Source organism: Marmota monax, unplaced genomic scaffold (assembly GCF_021218885.2).
Source record: "Marmota monax isolate L192 unplaced genomic scaffold, Marmota_monax_Labrador192_F-V1.1 WCK01_AAM20220418_F8-fsc00346, whole genome shotgun sequence".
NCBI classification, from domain to species: Eukaryota; Metazoa; Chordata; class Mammalia; order Rodentia; family Sciuridae; genus Marmota; species Marmota monax.
In genome coordinates this window covers 163,145-187,394 of record NW_026692698.1, presented here as the reverse complement: position 1 = coordinate 187,394, position 24,250 = coordinate 163,145, and the positions used below count along the sequence as shown (strand labels likewise).

General features: G+C 44.7%; 1 protein-coding gene across 5 annotated transcripts in view; it reads left to right on the top strand.

Moving 5' to 3' along the window:
* The window catches only part of Stat5b (signal transducer and activator of transcription 5B), a 63,626-nt gene extending 40,273 nt beyond the window's left edge, over positions 1-23,353 (top strand). For 3 of the 5 annotated variants that reach the window (XM_046446545.1, XM_046446546.1, XM_046446544.1), the window contains exons 3-19: positions 665-821; positions 2,549-2,638; positions 3,518-3,692; positions 6,931-7,061; positions 7,270-7,421; positions 7,891-8,046; positions 8,385-8,564; positions 9,250-9,337; positions 9,416-9,538; positions 10,268-10,360; positions 12,096-12,302; positions 13,470-13,564; positions 13,800-13,930; positions 14,843-15,013; positions 19,716-19,767; positions 20,094-20,198; positions 20,786-23,353. In XM_046446545.1, the coding sequence (XP_046302501.1) occupies positions 665-821; positions 2,549-2,638; positions 3,518-3,692; positions 6,931-7,061; positions 7,270-7,421; positions 7,891-8,046; positions 8,385-8,564; positions 9,250-9,337; positions 9,416-9,538; positions 10,268-10,360; positions 12,096-12,302; positions 13,470-13,564; positions 13,800-13,930; positions 14,843-15,013; positions 19,716-19,767; positions 20,094-20,198; positions 20,786-20,912 (2,233 nt within the window). In that variant the 3' untranslated portion in view covers positions 20,913-23,353. Of the gene's footprint in view, positions 1-664; positions 822-2,548; positions 2,639-3,517; positions 3,693-6,930; positions 7,062-7,269; positions 7,422-7,890; positions 8,047-8,384; positions 8,565-9,249; positions 9,338-9,415; positions 9,539-10,267; positions 10,361-12,095; positions 12,303-13,469; positions 13,565-13,799; positions 13,931-14,842; positions 15,022-19,715; positions 19,768-20,093; positions 20,199-20,785 lie in introns of those variants that run through there. The other 2 variants (XM_046446548.2, XM_046446547.2) reach the window with 2 other exon arrangements.
* Positions 23,354-24,250: the final 897 nt, after the last annotated feature.

The window sequence follows — 24,250 nt, the reverse complement described above, 5'->3', positions numbered from 1 at the left end:
CAAATGTCTCGCCTGTGTAAATGCTAGGCATCTTCTGCTTCATTTCCAGGACTCCTTAGAAAGAGCAGTATTATTCCTTCACCTGTCTCTAAGAAATACTACCTGTGGAATTTGCAACATTATCATGGAACTGGTTAAGGCTGGGAAGGACATGTAGGACAGTCTTGACCTTGTGCCCCTTCACACCCTTGAGAAGACTATAAATAGGAAATTATCAGAGCCCTTATTTCCTTTAGAGAATGCGAAGCATGTTCCTTTTCCTTTTGTTTCTAGGAGTAGATAGCATTAGCACCAGAGCCAGTCAGTAGAAAAAAGGAGAGGGCAGTACATAGTTTTTTTTTTTTTTTTTAAAAAAAAAGGAGAAGAAGAAATGAAAATACTGTACAGTCCACTAGGGTAATTAGAAGATTGTGAATAGAGTAATGTAGGCATTTAGTCAATTTGTGTTAGGCTGTTTCTTAACATTTACCACAAGTGTTAAGGAGAAATCACTTCAGGGCTGAGTGCCTCAATGGTAGAGCACTTGCCTAGCGTGTTCTGGTTCCAAGCCCAGAAATAAAGGGAAGAAATCATTTTAGTCAAAGAAAGACTTGATGTGTAGAGGCTGCATTTTACAGGCTCTTGTGCATGTATGTATACATATTATGTAATTTTTTTCCCCTAGGGACTCAATAGATCTTGATAATCCACAGGAGAATATTAAGGCCACCCAGCTCCTGGAGGGCCTGGTGCAGGAGCTGCAGAAGAAGGCGGAGCACCAGGTCGGGGAAGATGGGTTTTTGCTGAAGATCAAGCTGGGGCACTATGCCACGCAGCTCCAGGTGGGTGTGAATGTTGGGTCACACTTAATTCTTGTCCCTGGGATGGCTTCTTCCTTCATGTAGTACTTCTTATAGAGTCTTGTTCTCTTTGTCAGCCAGCATTGTTGAGTCATGTGTTCTGTGCTTAAGATTCTGATCGTTTGACTTTGGGGTTGTGGCTTTTTTTTAAAGAATTTTTTATTTGAAAATAATTTTGAATTTATAGCAATTTGCAAGAATGATACAAAGAAGTCCTACATTACACCCAGATTTATCTGTTAATCTGCCTCATCATACTCTCCTTTCTCTCCTCCTCCGTTTGTTTCCACATACACTTTAGTTAGTCACTTGAGAGTAAGTTGCATACATCATGTCCCTTTACCCCTAAGTATTTCAATGTGCATTTTATAAGATTATGAACCTTCTTTTTTAAAAATTTTATTTTTTAGTTTTAGGTGGACACAATATCTTTATTTTACATTTACGTGGTGCTGAGGATCGAACCCAGTGCCTTGTGCATGCTAAGCAAGTGCTCTACCACTGAGCCACAACCCCAGCCCCAATGAACCTTCTTTTACATGGTTATAATACAGTTATCAACCTTAGTAAATTTAACAATGATACATTACTTTTAGTTAATCTTCTGTCTATATGTCCATTTTATCAGTTGATTCAACAGTGTCCTTTAGGGCATTTCCCCCCCCTCCAGTTCAGGATCCAGTCCAAGATCACATATCATATCTAGTTGTCATATCCCTTTAGTCTCCCATTTTGCAACCTTGCTTTGTCTTTGACATTGACATTTTAAAATAATTGACCTACCCCTTACCTTTTTTGTTGTTGTTTTATTTTAAGATAAGGTCTCACTATGGTGTCTTGGAACTTCTGGGCTCCAGGGATCCTCTGACCACAGCCTTTCAAGTACAGGCACATATCCCCATGCCTGATCTACTACCCCTTACTTTTTTTTTTTTTTTTTAATATTTTTTTAGTTGTCAATGGGCCTTTATTTATTTATTTATTTATTTTAAAATATTTTTTAGTTTTTGATGGACCTTTATTTTATTTATTTGTATATGGTGCTGAGAATCAAACCGAGTGCATCACACATGCTAGGCAAGTGTGCTACCACTGAGCTACAACTTCAGCTCCAGACCTTTATTTATTTGTGGTGCTGAGAATTGAACCGAGTGCCTCATATATGCTAGGCAAGTGCTCTACCACTGAGCCACAACCCCAGTTCTACCCCTTACTTTTTAAAGACAAAATGTTCCTCATTTTGGAGTTTGTCTGATGTTACCTCATGATTAGATTCACGTTTCACATCCCTGGTCAGAATTATAAATGAGTGGTATGGTCAGGGTATCACATCCAGAGGCATATGGTGTCCATCTTCCCCTTACTAGTGATAACAATTATGATTACCCAGTCAAAAACTTTTATTATCCTATTTCTCATCTGGTATGGACTTGACTTATCTGGGTTTCAAAATATTGCTGTAATACTTAGATACACTAAAATTCAAGAAATAAAATAACCTTCCCTTTTTACTGTAATTGGGCTTTTTGTAATGTACTTCCTTATTCTCATTGACATGGGCGGGGAGGTGCACAGTATTACCCATGATTGGGCCATGACATCTCCAGGAGTGTTCTGCATTGTGAGAGCTGCCTGTCCCAAGACAGGGCAGGGTTAGGTCCCAGAGCATGGCGTGGAATAAAGTCACTTCTGATGTTGCATTCTTTCAGAACACTTATGACCGCTGCCCCATGGAGCTGGTCCGCTGTATCCGGCACATTCTGTACAATGAACAGAGGCTGGTCCGAGAAGCCAACAATGTGAGTGTCCTGTGGGTGTGAGGAGAGGAGTGGTGATTCCTTTATTATCTACCTCTCTCTGGACCCAGCTTTGTCAGGGTCACTCAGTGTGCACCTATTGGTGCCCTTTTAGAGATCTGATCTTAATAGATTTATAACCTTAATGAGGTTGCAACCACAAAACAATGTGAACAAGTACAAATTAATATAACCCCAGCTGAATTGTTTTTTAGCGAAGATACACTCATATTCAGGTAGGATTACCTGGGAGAGACTTCTCAATCCCTTCTAAGCCAGGTGTTGAAGGAATGGGTCAAACCAGGTCACTTAAATACCTGGATCCACAGAGGCCTTGTTTATGCCTCCCCCATATTTTCATGTGGTAGTCTTCAGGATGCCTGTGAAAGGTTCAGCTTCTTCCACAGTGGAAGCAAATTATTCCATCACAAGAAAGTCTTGAGTGAGCACACAGACAATGTGCATTCACAGAGCCACACTCCCCACTGCGTGCCTAACATTAGTACAGCCGCATTAGGTCAGTGAATAAATGTGAAAATGTGGGTCATCATCATTAGAAGGAAAACCCAGGTGATACCTAGAACACGTTGAGTTCTAGTCTCTCCACAGGAATTATTGGGCCCTGTTTTGGTACTCTGGTGGAAGCCAGATCTGAAGTTCTAGTTTCCACTATGGTGGTGCCATATTCTGTCAGGTCACTTGTTTCTCCATTTTACCCCAGTGCTCACAGATGATGTTTGTGATTCCTTCTGATCCAAAATTTAGCTTTTGGGAGTCTTAGCCCAAAGTAGGCTCTGGCATCGGTTGACTTTTCCTAGGGATTAAGGCCAAAGGTTTCCTCCCACCCCACTGCCCTGCACTGTCTCTCTGATCTCTCCTCAGGGCAGCTCTCCAGCTGGGAGTCTTGCGGATGCCATGTCCCAGAAGCACCTTCAGATCAACCAGACCTTTGAGGAGCTGCGACTGGTCACACAGGACACAGAGAATGAGCTGAAGAAGCTGCAGCAGACCCAAGAATACTTCATCATCCAGTACCAGGAGAGCCTGAGGCTCCAAGGTGAGGCTAGGGCTGCAGGGGCCGAGGGAGCTGTTTGTGTCTTGGAGGTGTGCAGGTGGGAGTAAGGACTAGAAGGCTGCTCAAGTTGGGTTGTAAGAAAACCCATTTTTCATTCTGAGCATCTATCTTCCCTTGGCATTAGAAGGATGAGACTTAGGAAGGGGAGAAGATATGTCACCTATCCTTGGAGAGTGTGGGGTCAGGCTTCGGGCACCCTGGGGAGTGCCAAGGTAGCTGGGGAAGACATTTCCTTTTTGGGAAGGAGCTCATAGTCGTAGGTAAACAGCACCAGGTGTAATATTTTATATATAATAAGCATTTTATAAATGCACATTTATTAAAGTAGTAAACAGAAAATGTAAAACCATATGCTCAGGGGAAGAGCACTTACCTACCATGTGCAAGGCCCTGGGTTCAACCCTAGCTTCATCAAAAGAAAAAAGAAGAAAAAAAAAAATCACCTTTTAAAAAAAAAAAAAGTCTCTCTAAGCAAGGATTCTATAAGGGCCAAGGGACTGTGTATCTGGTGACCAGTGTTTAATATTCTGTGTATTATTCGGAGAGGGCTTCCTGTGACTGCATATACTCTGTGCCTCAGTGCATCCTTTTGGACAAATCTCCCTAGCACCATATACTGCTTGCTGCTTGAGGCATCCAGAAACTTCATTGTCAGTCTTGAGGCTGTGGAGCCCCACTGGCGCCCCCTCTTGACCCTGTAGGAAGTCGGCAGTTTGAACTTTTACAGTTTCCCTGCTTGTATACTCTACTCAGAATCTCAGAGGAGTGATGGCTTGGCAGCCAGTGCCCCCCCCCACACACACACACACACTCACACAGTGTGCCTTCCTGTAAGAGTGTGTGTGGCAGGCTCCATCTCAGAACTTTATTGACACTATTTTTTGACTCTGTCTTCGCAGACTATAAATCCCTGAGAGGGGTTTGTGTCTTTTATCTCTATACCCTGACAGCACAATGACTGAAATGTCAGTGTTGACAGGATAATTCTAACATGTCTTCCTCCAACTGAATTCACCCAAAGAAAAGGAATAGCCCATTCCTGCAGTGGAAACAGAGATTTAGGCTGCGGTTTCTACCCAAGTCCATTGTCAGCAGCATTTATGATCCTGGATATGGGTTCCACTTGCCTGTGAATGGGTTTAGGTTTGGATTCTGGATGGGTGTACACCTATCACATGGTGTCACTTCTGTCTCATTTGTCAGCCTCACCATTACAATCACAGATTATGGCTGGGGATTGCTCAATGGGACAGCACTTTCCTAGCATGCACAAAGCCCTGGGTACAATCTCAAGCACCACACAACTATACACAAATATACACAGAGCAAAAAAACACATACATTTATTTTTATTTATTTTTGGTACTGAGAATTGAATCCAGGGGCCCTTAACCACTGAACTACTGCCCCAACCCAAAATTTTTATTTTGAGATGGGGGTCTCGCCTTACTAAGTTGCTGAGGCTGGCCTTGAACTTGGGATCCTCCTTCCTCAACTTCTGAGCTGCTTAGATACCATGCCTGGCTAAAACCACAGACTGTTGATCTGTTTGTTCAAGTGAAGGCCCAACTCCTGAGAAACATAGCCATTGCCTCAAGTCTACCTGGCCTCCTTCCCAGAAAAAACTGCAAATGACTAGGAGAGATCTATGTGGGACATTTGCATTGAGAAGCTGGGTGTAGGTGTTGAAATCACCAGTCCCCTGCCCTGTGGGCCAGTAGGATCATGGGGTAGCCATCGGGCCCCTTTGCTATGTTCCAGGCCTGGGACTACTCTTCCCACTCAGTACCCTCCGATGAGATTGGAACCATATTTCCAACTTCTAGTTCTGGGCTTTTCCTGGCTGTTCAACATTGCTTTTATCTGTCCTAGCTTGTATGTTTCCTGGGGCGGGGACTGGTTTGGTGTGACATGGCCTTCAAAGCTAGCCAGGAAGTTGACCAAGACATACCAACAAACACATCTTGATTCAGGCTGAGTAAGGATGCTGGGCTATTCAACAAAAAGAGCTATATGGGGGCTGGGATTGTGGCTCATTAGTAGAGCGCTCGCCTAGCATGTGCGAGGCCCTGGGTTCGATCCTCAGCACCACATAAAAATAAATAAATAAAGATATTGTGTCCAACTAAAAAATAAAAAAAAAAGATATGATGTCCACCTAAAACTAAAAAACAAATATTAAAAAAAGAGAGAGAGATAGGAAGGGAGTAATAATCCCAGCACTGGGGAGACTGTTTTCTTGGGGAGGCAGAGGGGTTTGCAAACCGGGGAGGTGGACAGGTGGCTTTAACTATGGGCATGTTTTGAGGTTATGGATCCTCAGGTATATCTTGCTTTATTCTTTCTACCTCCACCATGTCTTAAGGATTTGTTTAGAGATATCTTGAAAAAAGGTAGGAAGGCCTTCCTCCCTCCCTGTTATTGCCATCAGTGGGATTCCCAGCAGCTGGTGATGCCTCCCTCCACCTCCCTTTCCTAAGGGAATTTGCTGAATTGTGTCCTGGGAGGCCCTGGATATTGTCCCCGTCTTCTGTTGATTTCCTCCCTCCTCTCACCCCCCTTCTCTCCCCATCCCTTTGCATTGACCTACTGTGGACAGACATGTCAGATGTTTTGCAACCCCTAGTGAGACTCACCACTGGGGAGGGACTGCCAAGTTCAGGGATGAGACAAAATAAGGGAGCAGGGCCTCCCAGACGAGGTCCCCTGCACGTGAGGGTGGGGCCCAGCAGCTGCTTGTCTCTGTCACTCTTTTATTCTCGTCCTACCCCCAGTCACCAAAAAGGACCAATCTACATAGAACTCAGGCCTTCCCGGCTGCTCCTTGAGCATTTTCTGCATCGTCATTCCTTTAAAGTCCACGGCAAGGCCCTGAGCAGGTGCCAGGATTCTCCCATCTTACGTGTGGGGAGCGGAGACACAGGAAAGGAAGTGATGTGCAGAGTTCACCCAGAGGGGTTTGGGGTCGAGCAGGATCCTGAGCACCCACTGCCCAGAGGGGAGGCTGGGTCAGGAGGCCAGTGACCAGAGCCCAGAGGCTGCCTTCTGAGGGAGCATCTTCATCTTTGGGCACCGGCGACTGTAGGTAGGAAGCCCCACTTGCCATCAGTGGGGTGTCTGACCCTGGAGGTCTTGCTCCAGAACAAGTGAGTGGGAATGCTGTGGGCTTCCTGCTGGATGCCAGGAGTGATGGTGGTGGGTGTCGTGTCCCCTCCTCCAGCTCAGTTTGCCCAGCTGGCCCAGCTGAACCCCCAGGAGCGCCTGAGCCGGGAGACGGCCCTCCAGCAGAAGCAGGTGTCCCTGGAGGCCTGGCTGCAGCGGGAGGCACAGACACTGCAGCAGTACCGCGTGGTGAGTAGGATCCTGCTTCTCTGGTGACTGGACGGAGGGACAGAGCCAGGGAGAGCAGGAGGCCAGACCCTCTTCTCTGGGGTCTGTGAGGGTAGGGGGTCAGAGAGGGAAGGGCCTGCTGGGCTGCCTGGCTGCCCGGGATTGTAGGGGAGGCCCTGCAGGGCTGTTCCCTGGGAGCCCAGAAGGGCCGCTGTCCCCCTTCCCACAGGAGCTGGCCGAGAAGCACCAGAAGACCCTGCAGCTGCTGCGGAAGCAACAGACCATCATCCTGGATGACGAGCTGATCCAGTGGAAGCGGCGGCAGCAGCTGGCCGGGAACGGAGGGCCCCCCGAGGGCAGCCTGGACGTGCTGCAATCCTGGTGAGGGCAGTGGGGAGGCAGCAGGGTGGCAGGACTCCAGGGTGTGCTGCCGGCTGCCTCTTCTGCCTCCTGCCTTGGCCTGAGCAGCAGGCTCCTTCTGTCTTGTGACAGCCCTCATCTCACCAGTGTCCTGGTTTAGATATGGACTTTGTTCCCTGTTCCATTTCCCCAGGGATGCAGTCAGTCACATGTTGGGGAAAGGGACAGGGCTTTGGTATGCAGTGACTCTTGGGCTGGTTGGACCCAAATCAGGGTGGCCTCCCGTGCATCCTCTACTTCTGGAAGGCAGGAGTGCCCTGTGTACCCGTGGACCATGGGGTGGGGAATTGCTGTGCCGTCCTGGGTGGGTCCTTGCTGTGCAGGTGCAGCTGTGTTGGGGGGAGGTCTCCCTAGGCTGGGAGCCCCCAGGCTCTGGCCCAGGGTGGGGAAGAAGCCATCATTCCCATGTGGGCCCTGGGACTCCTCGCAGGTGTGAGAAATTGGCCGAGATCATCTGGCAGAACCGGCAGCAGATCCGCAGAGCCGAGCACCTCTGCCAACAGCTGCCCATCCCTGGCCCAGTGGAGGAGATGCTGGCCGAAGTCAACGCCACCATCACAGACATCATCTCTGCCCTGGTCACCAGGTGACTGCTGCCTCTCCACCGTGCCCAGGGCAGAGCAGTTCCCTTGGGGTTGGCATGTGGAAGGCGGCAGGTGCCATCCAGACCACAGGCTGTGCCTCGCATCCTCTCCCACTGCATCTCCAGTTGCTCTGGCTGCTTGGGGCAGCCCTGGCCTAGTTTCTGGTGTGGACACTGAGGGAGGTGCCTCTGCTTGGCCTCCCCTTCTTTCTGGGAACAGAAGCCTTGTGTTGTCCTTCGCCTGCTAGACCTGTGGGAGGTCCCTTTCCTCAGAGAGAGACTCTTCCCCCACTCCCACGCCTGCATCTCATCGTGTATCTGGTCACTCATGTCCCCTGCAGCACATTCATCATTGAGAAGCAGCCCCCTCAGGTCCTGAAGACGCAGACCAAGTTTGCAGCCACCGTGCGCCTGCTGGTGGGCGGGAAGCTGAATGTGCACATGAACCCCCCCCAGGTGAAGGCGACCATCATCAGCGAGCAGCAGGCCAAGTCCCTGCTCAAGAACGAGAACACCCGCAAGTGAGTGTGCCTCAGTTTCTAGTTCCCTGGCCCTTTCTTCAGGTCCCTGCAATGGGAAGATAGAAATTCTGCCATCTCTGCAGATCCTTGCTCACCCTCTGGCCTGTTCTGAGGATCAGAGAATGAATATAAGGGGGTTCTTTTTTGAAGATAGTATAGTTTCATTTAGTAGGGATATGAAAATTACTTGTGGGCTGGGTATGTGGCTCAAACGGTAGCGCGCTCGCCTGGCATGCGTGCGGCCTGGGTTCGATCCTCAGCACCACGTACAAACAAAGATGTTGTGTCCGCCGAAAACTAAAAAATAAAATATTAAAATTCTCTCTCTCTCTCTTTAAAAAAAAAAAGTATGTCTTAGTAGTAATAGTATTTAAAAAAATTATTTGTGTGTTTTATTTATTTTTAAATTATTTATTTTTATAGTTATAGGTGGACACTATATCTTTTTTTTTTTTTAATGTGGTGCTGAGGATTGAACCCAGTGCCTCACACATGGTAGGCAAGCGCTCTACCTCTGTGCCACAACCCCAGCCCCTATATGTTTTATTTATATAGCTAACATTTCCCCTAAATGATATGTGCTTTTAGCAGCCTTCTATATTATTTCCTCCTACCCCAAACATGTTCTTTGCCCCATGTGTACTGAGACCCAGATAGATTTGGAGCTGGTCTCTCTGATTTGCAGTGATTACAGTGGTGAGATCTTGAACAACTGCTGTGTCATGGAGTATCACCAGGCCACGGGCACCCTCAGCGCCCACTTCAGAAACATGGTGAGGAGGGGAGAAGAGGAAAGATGCATTCTCCCTCTGTGTTTGAGGGCTTTGTCATCTCATGTTCCTCCTTTGCAGTCCCTGAAACGAATTAAGAGGTCTGATCGTCGTGGAGCAGAGTCTGTGACAGAAGAAAAATTCACAATCCTGTTTGAATCACAGTTTAGTGTTGGTGGAAATGAGCTGGTTTTTCAAGTTAAGGTAAAGCCCCCTCCATAGCCAGGTATGCTTGTGTGTGGGGGTATGCACGCTCACGTGTGCTGTGCATTTTATATCCCAAAAAATGGTGATCATGGGCTGGGGTTGTGGCTCAGTGTTCAAGCTTGCCGTGCATGTGTGAAACACTGGGTTTGATCCTCAACCCCACATTAAATAAAAAGAATAAATAAATAAAAGTATTATGTACGTATACAACTAAAAGAAAGAATGGTGATCACCTTGTATCTTCTTTTTAACCATTGATAAACAGAAAATGGGGAGACCTCATCCTTTCAGGTGTTCTCTCTTAGATTCTATTAAGTCATGAATAAACAGTAATGAATTGAAATGGCTGGAGGAATAGATTTAAAAAATGAATGATAGGAAGCGTTACTCAGCATGAGGAGTGTATAGTACGTTTTAAACATTTCATTTTTCTTTTTCCAGAAATGTCTCTTTATGCTCTTTCTTTTTCTCATTTTCCTTACAACTTTGAGAAACTTACTCTGTCCTTCAGAAACATATAAGCAATATTGCCTTTAAAATATCTGAAATTTCTAAAGTTGTGCCAGTATTGTGAAAAGTCACCTTACTCCGGGAGCCATTCCCATTCTGCATTTTAGGGCGTCACTTACTGCCACTTGAATGATAGTGTTGCAATGACAAGGAAAAAAGAAGGAAGGGAAAGAACTTGAGGCTGTGGGTGCTCAGCCCTTCTCCTGTGTCTTTTAGACCCTGTCACTCCCGGTGGTGGTGATTGTGCATGGAAGCCAGGACAACAACGCGACAGCTACTGTCCTCTGGGACAATGCTTTTGCAGAGCCTGTGAGTGGATCCTTTGGGCCTGTGGGTCTCGAGATCACAATGGTGTCACCAGTTTTTTCCATGTGGTATCCCCTCAAAAAGCATAGAAGGGCTAGGGATATAGCTCCGTTGGTGGAGTGATTGCCTCGCATGCACAAGGCCCTGGGTTCAATCCCCAGCACCAAAATAAACAAACAAATAAAAAAATAAGTAAATGAACAAACAAAGAAGCAAACAAATACAATAAAGGCATGCTGTCCATCTACAATTAAAACAAATTTTAAAAAATCACGGGAAAAGTTTTATTTTCCTTAGTTAAAGGCAGAATAGAAAATATGGAAAGGGCATGGCTTGATGTCAGGCCAGGGTTAGGCTCTACCCCCTCTTCACTGTGATCCTGACTGTGATCTAGGGATGTTCTCTTTGCCTCTCTGAGCTTGAGTTTCCGTTCAGTTCCGGCAACAGAAGCATAATGGCGCTATTGGGATGCTTACATTGGATAACAGAGAAATACTGTCACAACCCCCATGGTCAGTAAATATTTTTGAGTTCTTGGGGGATACCCTGAATGGGGTAGGGGACTCCCAGGCTCCTTCTAGAAGTTAGTTTAGCAGAGGCGTTGCTTCATGTCATCTTCTTTCCAGTAAACGAGGATGACACTCAATGTCCTTTCCTGATTTCACAGTCTCTAATTCATTCCAGATCTCTCAGAGAGAATGAGATGTTTTGTCTGAAAGATCAGATATAATTTTGCGGGCTTATGCACCTGAATGCTGTCTGAATGCCACTGAAGTGGCTTGAAGAACATTTGACCAACCTCTCCTCCTTCCCTTCTCTTCTCATTCCTCTCATAAAGAAATGAGGAATTTCTTTATGTGCTGATATGAGATTTCCCAGATATACTATTAAGTGGGAAAAAGAGGAAATACAGAATATGTGGATTTTATGCTACCATTTATGTTTAAAGAAAAAAAGAATAATTGCTGACATGCAATATCTTTGGCAATATATACAAGACACTAGATGCATTTGGGAACAATTGGCTTACTGATGGGGATAGGAAAGCAACTTCACTATATTTACTTCTTTGTTTTTTGAATTTTTATTATGTGAAGGAAATGTCCATCTGAAAAAAATTTATAGAATTTTAAGTACTATGGTTGAATAGAATGAAAAGTAATTTATTAAAAGTTCATATTCTGATAATAACACTTGATGATGAAATTTTTTAAAAAGTTCATATTCTGTCCTATTAATTAAATTGCCAACCTGAAATTTTCACTCTACCATGCCAAGTTGTTTCACATTGTGATAGAGTTCTTGGCAGATGTCAAGGGCAAGTATGCACATATGTGTGTATGCGTGCATATGTATACATGTATGTGCACATTCTCTCTCTCTTTACCAGTCTTTTCAGTTTCTAAATTCCCAATGAGTTAATAACATAAAAGCCAGACCTTGGTTTTATTTTTATTTTTATTCATGGATTTAGAACCTCAGGTTGAACCACAGGATCAGCAGCAGCTCATTATGCATAACATACATAGCATAATGTTAACTTCTAGTTATGCATGAAGAAGGTAAAACGGAATCTTCTGCATCTCACAGAACCATATACCCCAAGGAAGCATGAATGTCCTTGGCAAGACCAGTGCTTATAACTACTTCCAGCCATCGTTGTTTTTCTCTTGTGGCTGGAGGGAATCAATCATGCAACTGTTTTTTTTCATAAGAATCTGGCTTCTCTCCCTCTCAGGGCAGGGTGCCATTTGCCGTGCCTGACAAAGTGCTGTGGCCACAGCTGTGTGAAGCTCTCAACATGAAATTCAAGGCCGAAGTACAGAGCAACCGAGGCCTGACCAAGGAGAACCTCGTGTTCCTGGCGCAGAAACTGTTCAACAGCAGCAGCGCCCACCTCGAGGACTACAACAGCATGTCTGTGTCCTGGTCCCAGTTCAACAGGGTGAGGAATCCAGGCCTCCAGTTGATATTAGGTCAATCCCTCCCAACCAGATGTCTTCAGGAGTCTCCCTGTCCTGGGCCTCTATTCTTCATATTTATAATAAAATGTACCAAAAATAATAGAAGCTTCTAAATAGATGGCCAACTTCAGAGTTATCCAGGTCTCATGTTGAGAATCACATCTTTCCATGTTTTAAGTAAGTTGGGCTTTGTGTTCAGTTAGTGCATTTTCTTCCTATATAAAGGAAATAAAGAGAGCAAACATAAACATAACTCATGGGAAAAAAAGCTTTAAGATAATAAATCCATGACTCTGTCCCATTCATTCACTCTCTGATGTTCCATGATGTATAATGCCAGTTCAGACTCCCATGAGACCCTTAACCCACAGAACAGAATGCTGATAAAAGAAACATTTTCTAGTTTGTAGTGTCTGGTACTCAGATGTCATATCTTTGATTGATTTTTAATTACACTTGAGTTCCTTTCCTATACTTCCACATCCAGTGTTTTAAATGCCTTTCATTCAGAGAGGTATTGGTCTTCTGGGTAGTTTTGTATTAACAAGTTGGCCAACAATCTTGCTGGTAGTCAGAAGAGGTTTGATAGGGGAATCAGGAGGTCTCATGGTCTATCTTTTCCATTACAGTAAAGCTCCTGCCTTCTAATAGGATCAGGTAACTGCATTTGACTGATGACCATTGGAAACATCTGTATGATGTGACCATCTCTGTGGCCTTATGATTGTGATCTAATCCAGATCAAATTTATGAAGCAACAGGGCATATTATTAAAACACAGCTGTGATTCAGCTGAGATGGGTCCTGAAAACATGCATTTATCAGAAGCTCCTGAGTAATGCTGATGTTGCTAGTCACAGGCCACACAGCAAAAATAGTCAGCCCGGATCCAGGTGGAAGACTCAGGGACCACTGGGTATTGACAGTAGCACATTGGCCTTTCCCCTTAATTGTTTTTTCTTCTTCATTCTGTCTTTTTGGTTGAGGACCATTTGGTAAAACTGAGGTAGGCAGAAATAGTTGCATGCTTCTGGCAGTGCAGGTGTTTGTTTTCCAGTTAAAGTACATGCAGTTAATATTCCAACTCTTCCTCTTTCTCTCTCTCTCTCTCTGTGTGTGTGTGTGTTCATTGCTGTATCTCCAACCAGGAGAATTTGCCAGGACGGAATTATACTTTTTGGCAATGGTTTGACGGTGTGATGGAAGTGTTAAAAAAACATCTCAAGCCTCATTGGAATGATGGGTAATTCTCCTTTTTTCTGAGATGGGGGTCTCACTGTGTTGCCCACGCTGGTCTCAAACTCATGAGCTCAAGTGATGCTTCTGCTTCCACGACCTGAGTAGCTGGGCCTATATGCACACACCACCACACCTGGCTAGAATCATTATTTTTTAAGTCTAAAGTAGAGTATGAAAGTTTTCCTCCTAGCATTAACACATCACCCTCTGCTTCTGTTCATTTGGCCTTTGTGATCCAGGGCCATTTTGGGTTTTGTGAACAAGCAACAGGCCCATGACCTACTCATTAACAAGCCTGATGGAACCTTCCTACTGAGATTCAGCGACTCAGAAATTGGCGGCATCACCATTGCTTGGAAGTTTGATTCTCGTGAGTGCTCCACCCTTTTTAAGACGCATCTTGGTTTTCATCCAAAGTCAGCTGCTTTTGTTGCAAAATTACTTTAATAGTTTATTGAATACTTATTATTTGTTGGGGCCAGTACTAGTTACAGAAAACATAGTCATATAACCATGACATGGTTGCTCATAATATGGCGCCTATGAAAAATCTTATTATGGGAAACATAATTATTAATTTTGGGAAACACAAAAGTATAACTATGCAATACAGCAGTCTATAAAATCTCAGCTGCTTCCCTTTTGAAATATTTGCCCTATTATTTCTCAGCCTGGAACTTATTTCAATGAAGAATTACTTTGATGATTTGGAGTCTTCAAAGTACTAATAATGTGCTATTTCAATCATTCCCTTTTCCTGATTAACATGAGGGTATTGCCATTGACCATTTCCACCAAGAATGTTAATTTTTTTCTCTGACCCTTACAATAAGATAAAAGTACCTTGCTGGATTTGTGTGTGTGTGTGTTTTTTGTGTGTGTGTGAGAGAGAGAGAGAGACTTTTAATGATTTTAATAGCTTTTAATAGCTCTTATGTTTTCTCTGCCTATGGGCATGCTTCCTAGCTCTCTTATATACCTTCATACAGAGAATCAGGGGTTGGGGTCGATAAGAACTGTTCCTTCTAGAGAGGGATGGAATGCTGCTTGAACTTGAACTGACCTGAGATCATTCAGTCTCTAGGGAAGTGATGCGTGCATTACCTGCTTATCTATCCATGCTTTTAAAAACTACTTTACCTACAACCTGTGGTTATTTTAAAATGGAGATTTCCATTTGATCAATTTTAATGAAGGGCTTGAATTTGTGGTATATTTGGATTTTAAGATTCTGTGTTCAGAAATCATGGATAGAATGTGATTGTTCTGTTTATTGATCTAGAGGAAAGAATGTTTTGGAATCTGATGCCTTTTACCACCAGAGACTTCTCCATCCGGTCTCTGGCCGACCGTCTAGGGGACTTGAATTACCTTATATACGTGTTTCCTGATCGGCCAAAAGATGAAGTGTACTCCAAATATTACACACCAGTTCCATGCGAGCCTGCCACTGGTAACAATGTTCGCATTCTGATTTGATTTTGTTGTGACTTCGGTTTTGTTTCGGTTTGGTTTGGTTTGGTTTGGTTTGGTTTGGTTTGGTTTGGGGTGTGAGCGCATGCATGTATGCGCATGGAATTCACACAGTTAACACTCAGTCACTGCTTTTTTGGTATTATCCAGGGCAGACATAAGCCCCCTTGCTGCATTTGTTAGTCACACAAAAATATATCTGCCATCCCATATACCAAATCAGAGGGAATGAATTACTTTATTTAATAAAGTTTAGATCAAATAAAATTAGGTAAAATTTTGTTTTTCAAAAAGGAGATGGTTTGGGGGCTGGGGCTGTATCTCAGTGGCAGAGCATTTGCTTAGCATGCGTGACGCACTGGGTTTGATTCTCAGCACCACATAAAAAATAAATGAAATAAAGGCATTCTGTCCATCTACAACTACAAAAAAAAATTTTTTTTTAAAGGAGATGGTTTTATGGTTTTCCGAGCTAGAAAATGTTTCATGTTTATTGTAGAATTTTCAGAAAACATAAAAGCATAAGAAAGTCATCACACATCTCTCATCCAGGGAAGAGCCTCTGTGGACAAGTTTAGTGACTGTTCCTCCACTCTCTTCAGGTTCATACTCTTCCTTCCTTTCTTCCTTGTGTCCAGTTGCTTATTGTGCACTTTTTGTGTGAAGGCTACAATCTAGTTAGAGAAAGAAAACAATAAGCAAGGAAATAAATAAATAGATTTATTTAGCAACGGATGCTCTGAAGAAAACTAGCAAGGTACAGGGATAGAGAAGTGACACTCTGTCATCAGGGTGGTCAGGGGAGGTTTCTGAGGAACCCATATTTGAATGGTCAGAACAAAGTGAGGAAGCTGACCATACAAAGATCCAGGGGAAAAACATCTTAGGCTAAGAAAGTGAGGCCAAGTCCAAGTCCAAAAGTGGGAGTGAGCTTGGTACATCTGAAAGCTTTGTGAGGGTAGGAGGCTATAGCCTGCAGAACAGGGAAGAAGCTGTGGGAGGCGGAGGTCAGGGCTCCTTTGACATGGAGTCTAGGGTGAAAGGTTTAGGTTTGGGTTAGACCATAGGTAATCTTTGGGTGCCCTGATTACACACACACACTCACACACCCTTAACAAACATATCCAATATAGCCACCCTCATCTTTTTTCCTTTTTTTTTTGGTTGGGTGGTACTGGGGATTGAACTCCAGGGCACTTGGCCACTGAGCCACATCCTCAGCCCAATTTTGTATTTTATTTAGAAACAGGGTCTCACTGAGTTGCTAAGCTTCTTGTTTTTGCTGAGGCTGGCTTTGAACTCACGATCCTTCTGCCCCAGCCTCCCAAGCTGCTAGGATTACAAGCTGCACCACCGCACCTGGCCTACCTTCATCTTGATGATTGTAGAGAGCTTCATTATATAATGATTCTGTGTGGTTTTCCATGTTGGTTAGTTAGCATACTTATAATTTATTTGCATTTTTGGTTATGATTGACGTTGAGATAACCTGGTACATGTATCTTGTTCAACTCTTTCCTTGAGATAAATTCCTAAAACAGAACTGGTGTCAAGGAATATATACTTTTTAAGCTTTTTGACACATATTTCATTATTGCCCTTCAGAAAGCAAAATTCATTTTCACTCCCATGTATTTATGTTGGACATTTGCTTCTTCCTCCTGCCACCTAAAGACTCTAATCATCCATTTCAGGTCTACCTGTCTGATTGGCATAAAAATGATATCCGAGCCAGGCACACTCCTGTAACCCCAGCAACTTGGAAGGCTGAGGCAGGAGGATCACAAGTTCAAGGCCAGTCTCAGCAATTCAGTGAGACCCTCAGTAATTTAGTGAGACCCTATTTCAAACAATAAAAAAGGACTGGGGATGTGGCTCCATTGTAAAGTGACTTTGGGTTCAATTCCCACTACCACAAAAAAAAAGAAAAAGAAAAAAAGCATCTTATTGGTCTTAATTTCTTTGACTCTAGGTAATCTCAAAAATCTTTTCATATGACTATAATGATAATAAATAGAATAATAAAATAATAGCCAACATTTATTTAATATTTACTGTGTACTAGGAACTTTTCTGAGTACTTTTCATATACATTTTCATTTAAATCCTCAGAACTACTCTAGAAGGACTGGTATAGCCCCATTTTACAGATAAGGAAACTGCATCACAAAGAAGTAAAATTACTTGCCAAAAATCACACGGCTAGGAAGTTGGCCAAGCCTTGATTTGAACTCAGTCCACCTCAAGAGCCTTTATTTTTTAACCACTATATCACTGACCATTTGCATTTTTCTGTGAAGTGTGAAGTTCATGTTCGTATTTCTTACTCATTTTTCTTTCTTTGTTTTATTTTATTATTTTTATTATTATTACTGTATATTCTTTTGGTACCAGGGATTGAACTCTGTGGCATTTAACCACTGAGCTTCGTCCCTAGCATCCCCCACACACCCTTTTTTTTTAATATTTATTTTTTTTAGTTTTTTTTAGGTGGACACTATATCTTTATTTTACATTTATATGGTTCTGAGGATTGAACCCAGTGCCTCATGCATGCTAGGCGAGCGCTCTACTACTGAGCCATAACTCCAGCCCCCCCACCCTTTTAATTTTTTTTTTTTTTTAGTTTTAGATGGACATAATACTTTTATTTATTTATTTTTATGCAGTGCTAAGGATTGAACCTAGTGCTTCACTTGAGCTAGGCAAGTGCTTTACCACTGAGCTCTATCTTGAGCCCTTTATATTTTTTATTTTGAGACAGGACCTTGCCAATTTGCTGTGGCTGACTTTGAACTTGTGATTCTCCTGCCTCAGCCTCCCGAGCTGTTAGGATTACAGGCGTGCACCACTGTGCCCAGTTCATTTTTCTTTTAAAGTTGCTTTTTTTATATGGGAAATATATTAATTCCTTATTATATATAACAAATGTCTTCTCCATGTTTTATTATGCTTTTAACATATAAGTTTTGCTGAAATGCAGGCTCATTTTTTTTCTGTAGAAGTACAATCTACAAACCTTTTTCCTTTATAGAATTTTTTTTTTTTTTCAATGTTGGGGATTGAACCCAGGACCTCTCATCCTCAGAATGTGCTTCTACCACTGAACTACATTTCCATCCCCTGTCTTTTGTTTTTGCCTTCTCAAAGTCAAAGATGATGGTATAGTTCTATGTTTAGACTTATGAGGTATTTTGGATTATTTACATCATTCTTTTTTGTTAGCACAGCTAATCTAGACTTTAATATCCTGTTTTTTTATAGCTTTCTTTGTTTTGTTTATTTATTTTTGTTTTGTTTTTGCAATACTGGGGATTAGACCCAGGGGCACTCTACCACTGAGCTGCATCCCCAGCCACCCCAACCCCTTTTATTTCAAACAGGACCTTACTAAATTGCTAAATTGCTGAGGCTGGCCTCAAAGTTGAGATCCTCCTGCCTTGGCCTCCTCAATCACTGGGATTACAGGCATGTACCATCATACCCGGCCTTCCTTTATTTTTATCTTTTCTGCCAATCTATAAAGTTTTCTGTAGACTGTAAAACACAAATGCATCCAATGTCATGAAAAGGTAACACTTGACATTTGAAGCCAAAGATGCAGCAGGTTAGGATAAGAAACGGTTTGTGAACCATGTAACATTTCCCTATCTTGGCTACTTAGCTGACAAGCCCTTGGTTCTGTTGATCAGAATAGCTCTCTTGACTAACAGATTCAGATTGAACTATTTCCCACACTCACATGTCTGGGAAACAAGATTTTATTCACCCACATCAGACCCTCACATTCTTTTCACCCACTTAACAGAATTTCCACAATCAATCTCTTAAAAAGATAACTACTGCCAGGCCACATTCAGGTTTGCCCCAAGTCCATCATGTCCCCCTGGGGATTCTGCAGAGAATGAGGGACACACATCAGCATGCTTTTCAGCCAACCTTGGCACTGACAGCTCTCACCAGGATGAGTGGTCATCAGATTGCCCCCCAGATGCAGAAACCACAGAATGAACAAACCTGCCAGTGCTGGGAGGGATAAAATTCCTTTCTGAGAGAGTTAGATCCTCAAGAGATAGACCTCGGGGATTGTCAGGTCAGATCTATGGCTCTGTAGTGCTTGAGCTTTTCTGTGTAATCCCTAAGAAGGACTTAGACACCTTCTGCTTCAATCTGCAGTGAACGGACAGCAGTTCTTCCCAAGACAGCCTGTTGCAGGGAGGGACGGTTCTACTTATGGTAACATTCTTCCTTATGCGGCTGGAAATTTATCCTCTTCCGGCCTCCACTGCTGGTTCTAATGCTGCCCGTCCCCCAGATATGCAGAATAAATCCTGTCCCTGCTACATCTTTAACTTAAAACTTTCAAAGGTTTTTAGGTTTTTAATAATTAACCAATAATTTACCCAATTAATAATTGACATAGATTTGTATGAAAGTGTATAGTTTCTGGGTTGAAGGATATTTTAAAACATCTCAGCCAACCTGGCTTTTCAGTTTTGGTGCTGAGCTTCTCCTCCACCAGATCTCTCAACAGATGGAAATGTGAAGTGTTTGTGTCGTGTCCTAAGATAAAATTAGGTGGCTATGTCTTGTCCTAAGAAAAGATGTGACTCTTAAGGAGGATTACATTTTTATTTCATTTGGGAACTTTGCTTCTCACCACCGCTCCTCCTCCTTGGCAGCTAAAGCAGTCGATGGATATGTGAAGCCACAGATCAAGCAAGTCGTCCCTGAGTAAGTGTTGGGGCCCAGCTCCAGGCCCCCAACTACTTCTCCGTTCTCCCCACTCTCGACCCCACTCCTGACACTGCCACCCCTAACCCTGGGCCAGCATCTCCATCCCCTGGTAAGCCTGGCTCAGGTCTTGGGAGGAAATTGGGCTTAGTCATGCTATGGCCAACACCCAGGAGCACACATCCACAGCTGGGGACCTAGGGCCAGTGGGACACTTTCTCCTTCTATACGCCAAAAAAGATGTAAAGGCACCCCAGAGCCCCTCCCCAGGTCAGCTGCCACCTGGCCCCCTGGCAGCTGAGGCCGTGTTCTGCTTCCCTTTGCAGGTTTGTGAACGCAAATACAGACGCTGGGGCCAGCACCACATACATGGACCAGGCCCCCTCCCCGTCTGTGTGTCCCCAGGCTCACTACAATATGTACCCACAGAAGTAAGTTGTGTTCTTCTGGGGTCTATGGGGAGGAACTGGGCCCTGGCCTCAGGCTGGAGCCCTGGAGGGCCAGTGGGACAAAGGAATCCAGAGCTCCTCTAGGTCTGCGACCACCAGGCTAGGCCTGGGCTCTGGCCTATAGGAGGGAAAGATTCCACCAGAAAATATTGGTTCTTTAGAGTGAAATGGGGCAAATGGCATCTGCTCCCCTTTCTAAAAATGGAGAAATTTTTTGCTGTATATAGGAACTGGGTGAGGGGCTGGGGATATAGCTCAGTTGGTAGAGTGCTTGCCTCGCATGCACAAGGTCCTAGGTTCAATCCCCAGCACTATAAAAAAAAAAAAAATTTAAAAGAACTGGGTGGGTTTTTGTTGGGTGTGGGAAGCCAGTGATGGGGCTGCTGGGGTGGGTATTGGGGTTGGGGTCTGTCTGCCCTCAAAGGCTGCTCCTCGCCAGCGTTCAGAGAAGTGGTTCTTTTCCTGTGAGGCCCTAGGCTGAGGGGGCAGGTGGTCTTAGGCCACTTGCCTGGTAGGCTCTGGGGCTCAAGGTGGCCTCTGAACTTCATCTCTTGTCTTCCCCTCCCAAGTCCTGATGCCGTCCTTGATACCGATGGGGACTTCGACCTGGAAGACACAATGGATGTGGCCCGGCGTGTGGAAGAACTCCTAGGCCGGCCCATGGACAGTCAGTGGATCCCTCACGCACAGTCGTGACCCGACCTCGCCAACTTCAGCTTCTTAATCCTCACCCGAGGATTTACTCTTGTGGATGTTTTAATTCCATGAACCGCTTCTCCTTGGATACAATACTCATAATGTGAAGTGTTAATACTAGTCGTGACTTTAGTGTTTCTGTGCATGGTGGCACCAGTGAAGGGAGTGAGTGTGTGTGTGTGTGTATGTGTGTGTGTTTGCACGTTGTAGTGTTTCTGTCCCTTGCTGTCCAGAGTCTAGCTGCAGCATTGAGGCCACAATGAGGCTGTGCTTGTTTTTACCTTGTGCAAAAAGGCAGTTAGTTCTGTGGACCCTGGAACTTGGCCGTTTTTTTTTAGGGTGGCTGGACTTGGACATGCTGAGGTTCAAGTAAGAGAAGGACAAAGGGAGGAAAAGGTACCTCCTCTCTAGGGAGCCTTTGTCACTCTGCCAGGCAATTGATACCATCACCATCTCTGCTTGTCTTTTAAAATGTAGAGAACTGCCTTTTGACCGAGAAAGCCAGTCCTCCCTCCTCCCCTCACCCCACCCCTGTGTTCTCGGGTAGGGATGGGAAAAGGGGTAGCATGCAAGATGGGGCAAGGGAAGTCACAGGTTTGCTGATGGGTAGTGGCTTTTTATACAGCACTAAGCCCATCTTAACAATCTCTCTGTCCTTCTCTTCCCTCCTCCCTTCCTCCCCTTTCCGTCTCTCTGTCTCTGTCTCTGTCTGGAATTGCCAGTCGGTTCTTCTGTGTGTACACACACAGACACGTTTGGCAAAACAGAGGAAAGGAAAGAAGGTCACATAACTGAGAGCTTACAGGGTGATGTCCTTTGTGTTCTGGCCAGAGCGCACGGCATGCCCAGCCTGGCACCCAGAGTGTTGCCTCGTTGCCCAGGCAGCTGCTCCTCTGTGTGCTGCCTGCCCTTCCTCTGCATGAGTGGAGGCCCAGCCCAGGCTTTCTAAAGGCTTGGTTTGGATAATGATTTTTTGCAAATGTCTAATGATGTTTTTGTTTCTAGATTGGGTCTTTTTTGTTTTCCCTTTCCCACCCGAATTTGACAGTAAAATTCTTTCTCCCTGCACCAGGTACTGGGCCACCCAGGTCACCTCTTCCCTTCACTGTCACACACCATGTCTTGAGGAGGAGGTGGCAGGAGTGTGGCCTGAGCCTGGGGCCAGCTTGTGCAGCAGGTGGCCACTGGCTGCAGGATGCTGGTGTCAGAAGTTGGCAATTGGGGAAATGCACTCAGCAGGTTGGCTGGGAAGTTTGGTAAACTATAGAAGCAAAACAAAACAAACCATTTCCTCTGTAGTACACCAGAAGGGAGGGGCTGCGGCAGGCAGGTGGGAAGAGGGTAGAGCTTACGGGTAAGGCCTTCAAGGCCCCCTTGGCCCCCTCTCCAAAAGAAGGGCAGGACCACACCCAGGAGAGGATGGCCCTAAAACCTTATTTTTATACATGTGAGTAAATAAACATATTTTTTTTACAAAAATAACTTCTGAATTTATCAGTGTTTTGCTGTTAAAGGAAAATACTCCTCTGTAGTAAATTATTTATTGGAAGATGACTTTTTAAAAGCTGCTGTTTGCCTTGGCTTGGTTTCATACACTGATTTATTTTTCTATGCCAGGCAGTAGACTGCCTCTGGAGCAGGCTGACCCTCCGTGGATACCCGATAATGGCTGATGGAGGAGTCCTGAAGCCCTCCCTCCCCCTCAAGATCCGATTCAAATCACAGTGGGTATGTTGGGGACAGGTGAAAACCAAAGCCGAAGGCTCCAGGACCCAGGCTTAAAGAGCCCTTCCCTGCTGTCACTCAGATGCTTCCCAGCACCTGCCTCTGAGTGGCAATCTCTGTGCCAGCAACCCGGGCAGGGACAGGGAAAGGAACAGGGATGTGGGGCTTGACACACTTTCAGATTGGTGGTAGACCCAGCCCCATGGCCCATGGAAGGAAGAGCAGCCTGGCAGTCACAGGCAGCTCCGAACTCATTCTGTAGTTGGGCTGTGGGGTTGGGAGGAAGGGTGCTGAAGGGTAGCTTCCATACAGTTGCTGAGCTGTCCTCAATTTTACTGAGGCTGTGCCTAGAGGTGGGAGAGGGTCTTCACTGAAAGGTGTGCTCACTGTCTGCATTCTGTTTTCTCTCTTTGCCCTGTTCCTGCAACCACAAGAGGCCATGGCAAGTCTTGACCCCACCTCTCTCCCACTCCCAACACACACACCCCCAGCCCTCAGACATCTCAGCGCACGTGCAGGGTTTTGTAGGGGGTGGAGGGAGACTCAAAGCAGATATCACTTAAAATGAAAGTATACTTTTTATAATTTTTCTTTTTTAAAACTTTGTGAAAGTATTTCAGATACATATTTTAGTGTCAAGGCAGAATAGTATATAGCCACCAAAAAAAAGTATTGTGTATTTTATGTCACAATAAAGGCTTCCTCTCAAAGGACAATATTGAGCTCTGTTTTTATTGCTTTCCTTCATGTGGCAAGGGAGGGTGACTTCAATAGGAAAAAGTTCTAAGTCATCAATATGACTGGAAAAGGGGACTAGTTGGGAGTCGGTATTGGAGGGTGTCTCAGCTTTGGTGGCAGATAGGGGAGTTCTCTTTCTCTACCTGCCTCTCTCTCTGTTTCTTTCTTTCCTCCTCCTCCTCCTCCTCCTCCTCCTTCTCTCTCTCTCTCTCTCTTTGGTGTTGGGGATCAAACTTAGGGGCACTTTACTCGAGCACCCAGCCCTTTTTTATTTTTTTGAGACAGGGTCTCACTAAATTGCTAAGGCTGGAACTTGTGATCCTCCTGCCTCAACCTCCCAGGTTGCTGGGATTACAGGTGTGCTTCCCCACACCCCCTGGCAGATGGGGGTGTCTCTTACCTTCCTGTTCATGTAGCCTTCACCTCTGAGCCTCTGTACACTCTTCCGGTTAGAAAACCCATCCTCCAAATTCCTCACATTAGGACGCCTCCCCTGTGTGTGTGTGTGGAAGGAGAGTTCCTTCCTGAGAGGCTTGTGCTGGGGGAATCTGTCATGATTGGATGTTGGTTCTTGCCACTCCAAAGGTATCCCAAGATCATCATGAAATACAAAAGAACGTGGAGGAAGGCCCTGAATAGCCTAAGCTGACTCTGAAAGGACAAAGAGGAGTTAAGGAAGGTGAAGGCATACAGCCAGAGGAACTGGTGCAAGTAAAGGCCTAGAGGCAGGGGAGCGTGATCTGGCTGTAGTAAAGGGTATTCAGTGTGAAGTTCTGGAACTTCAGTGCCTGTCAGCATCTCCTGTGGGCCTTTAAAGTGCAGGCTGCTGGCCCACACCCACCACTGAGTTTGTGGTCAGCAGGTCTGGTGTAGAG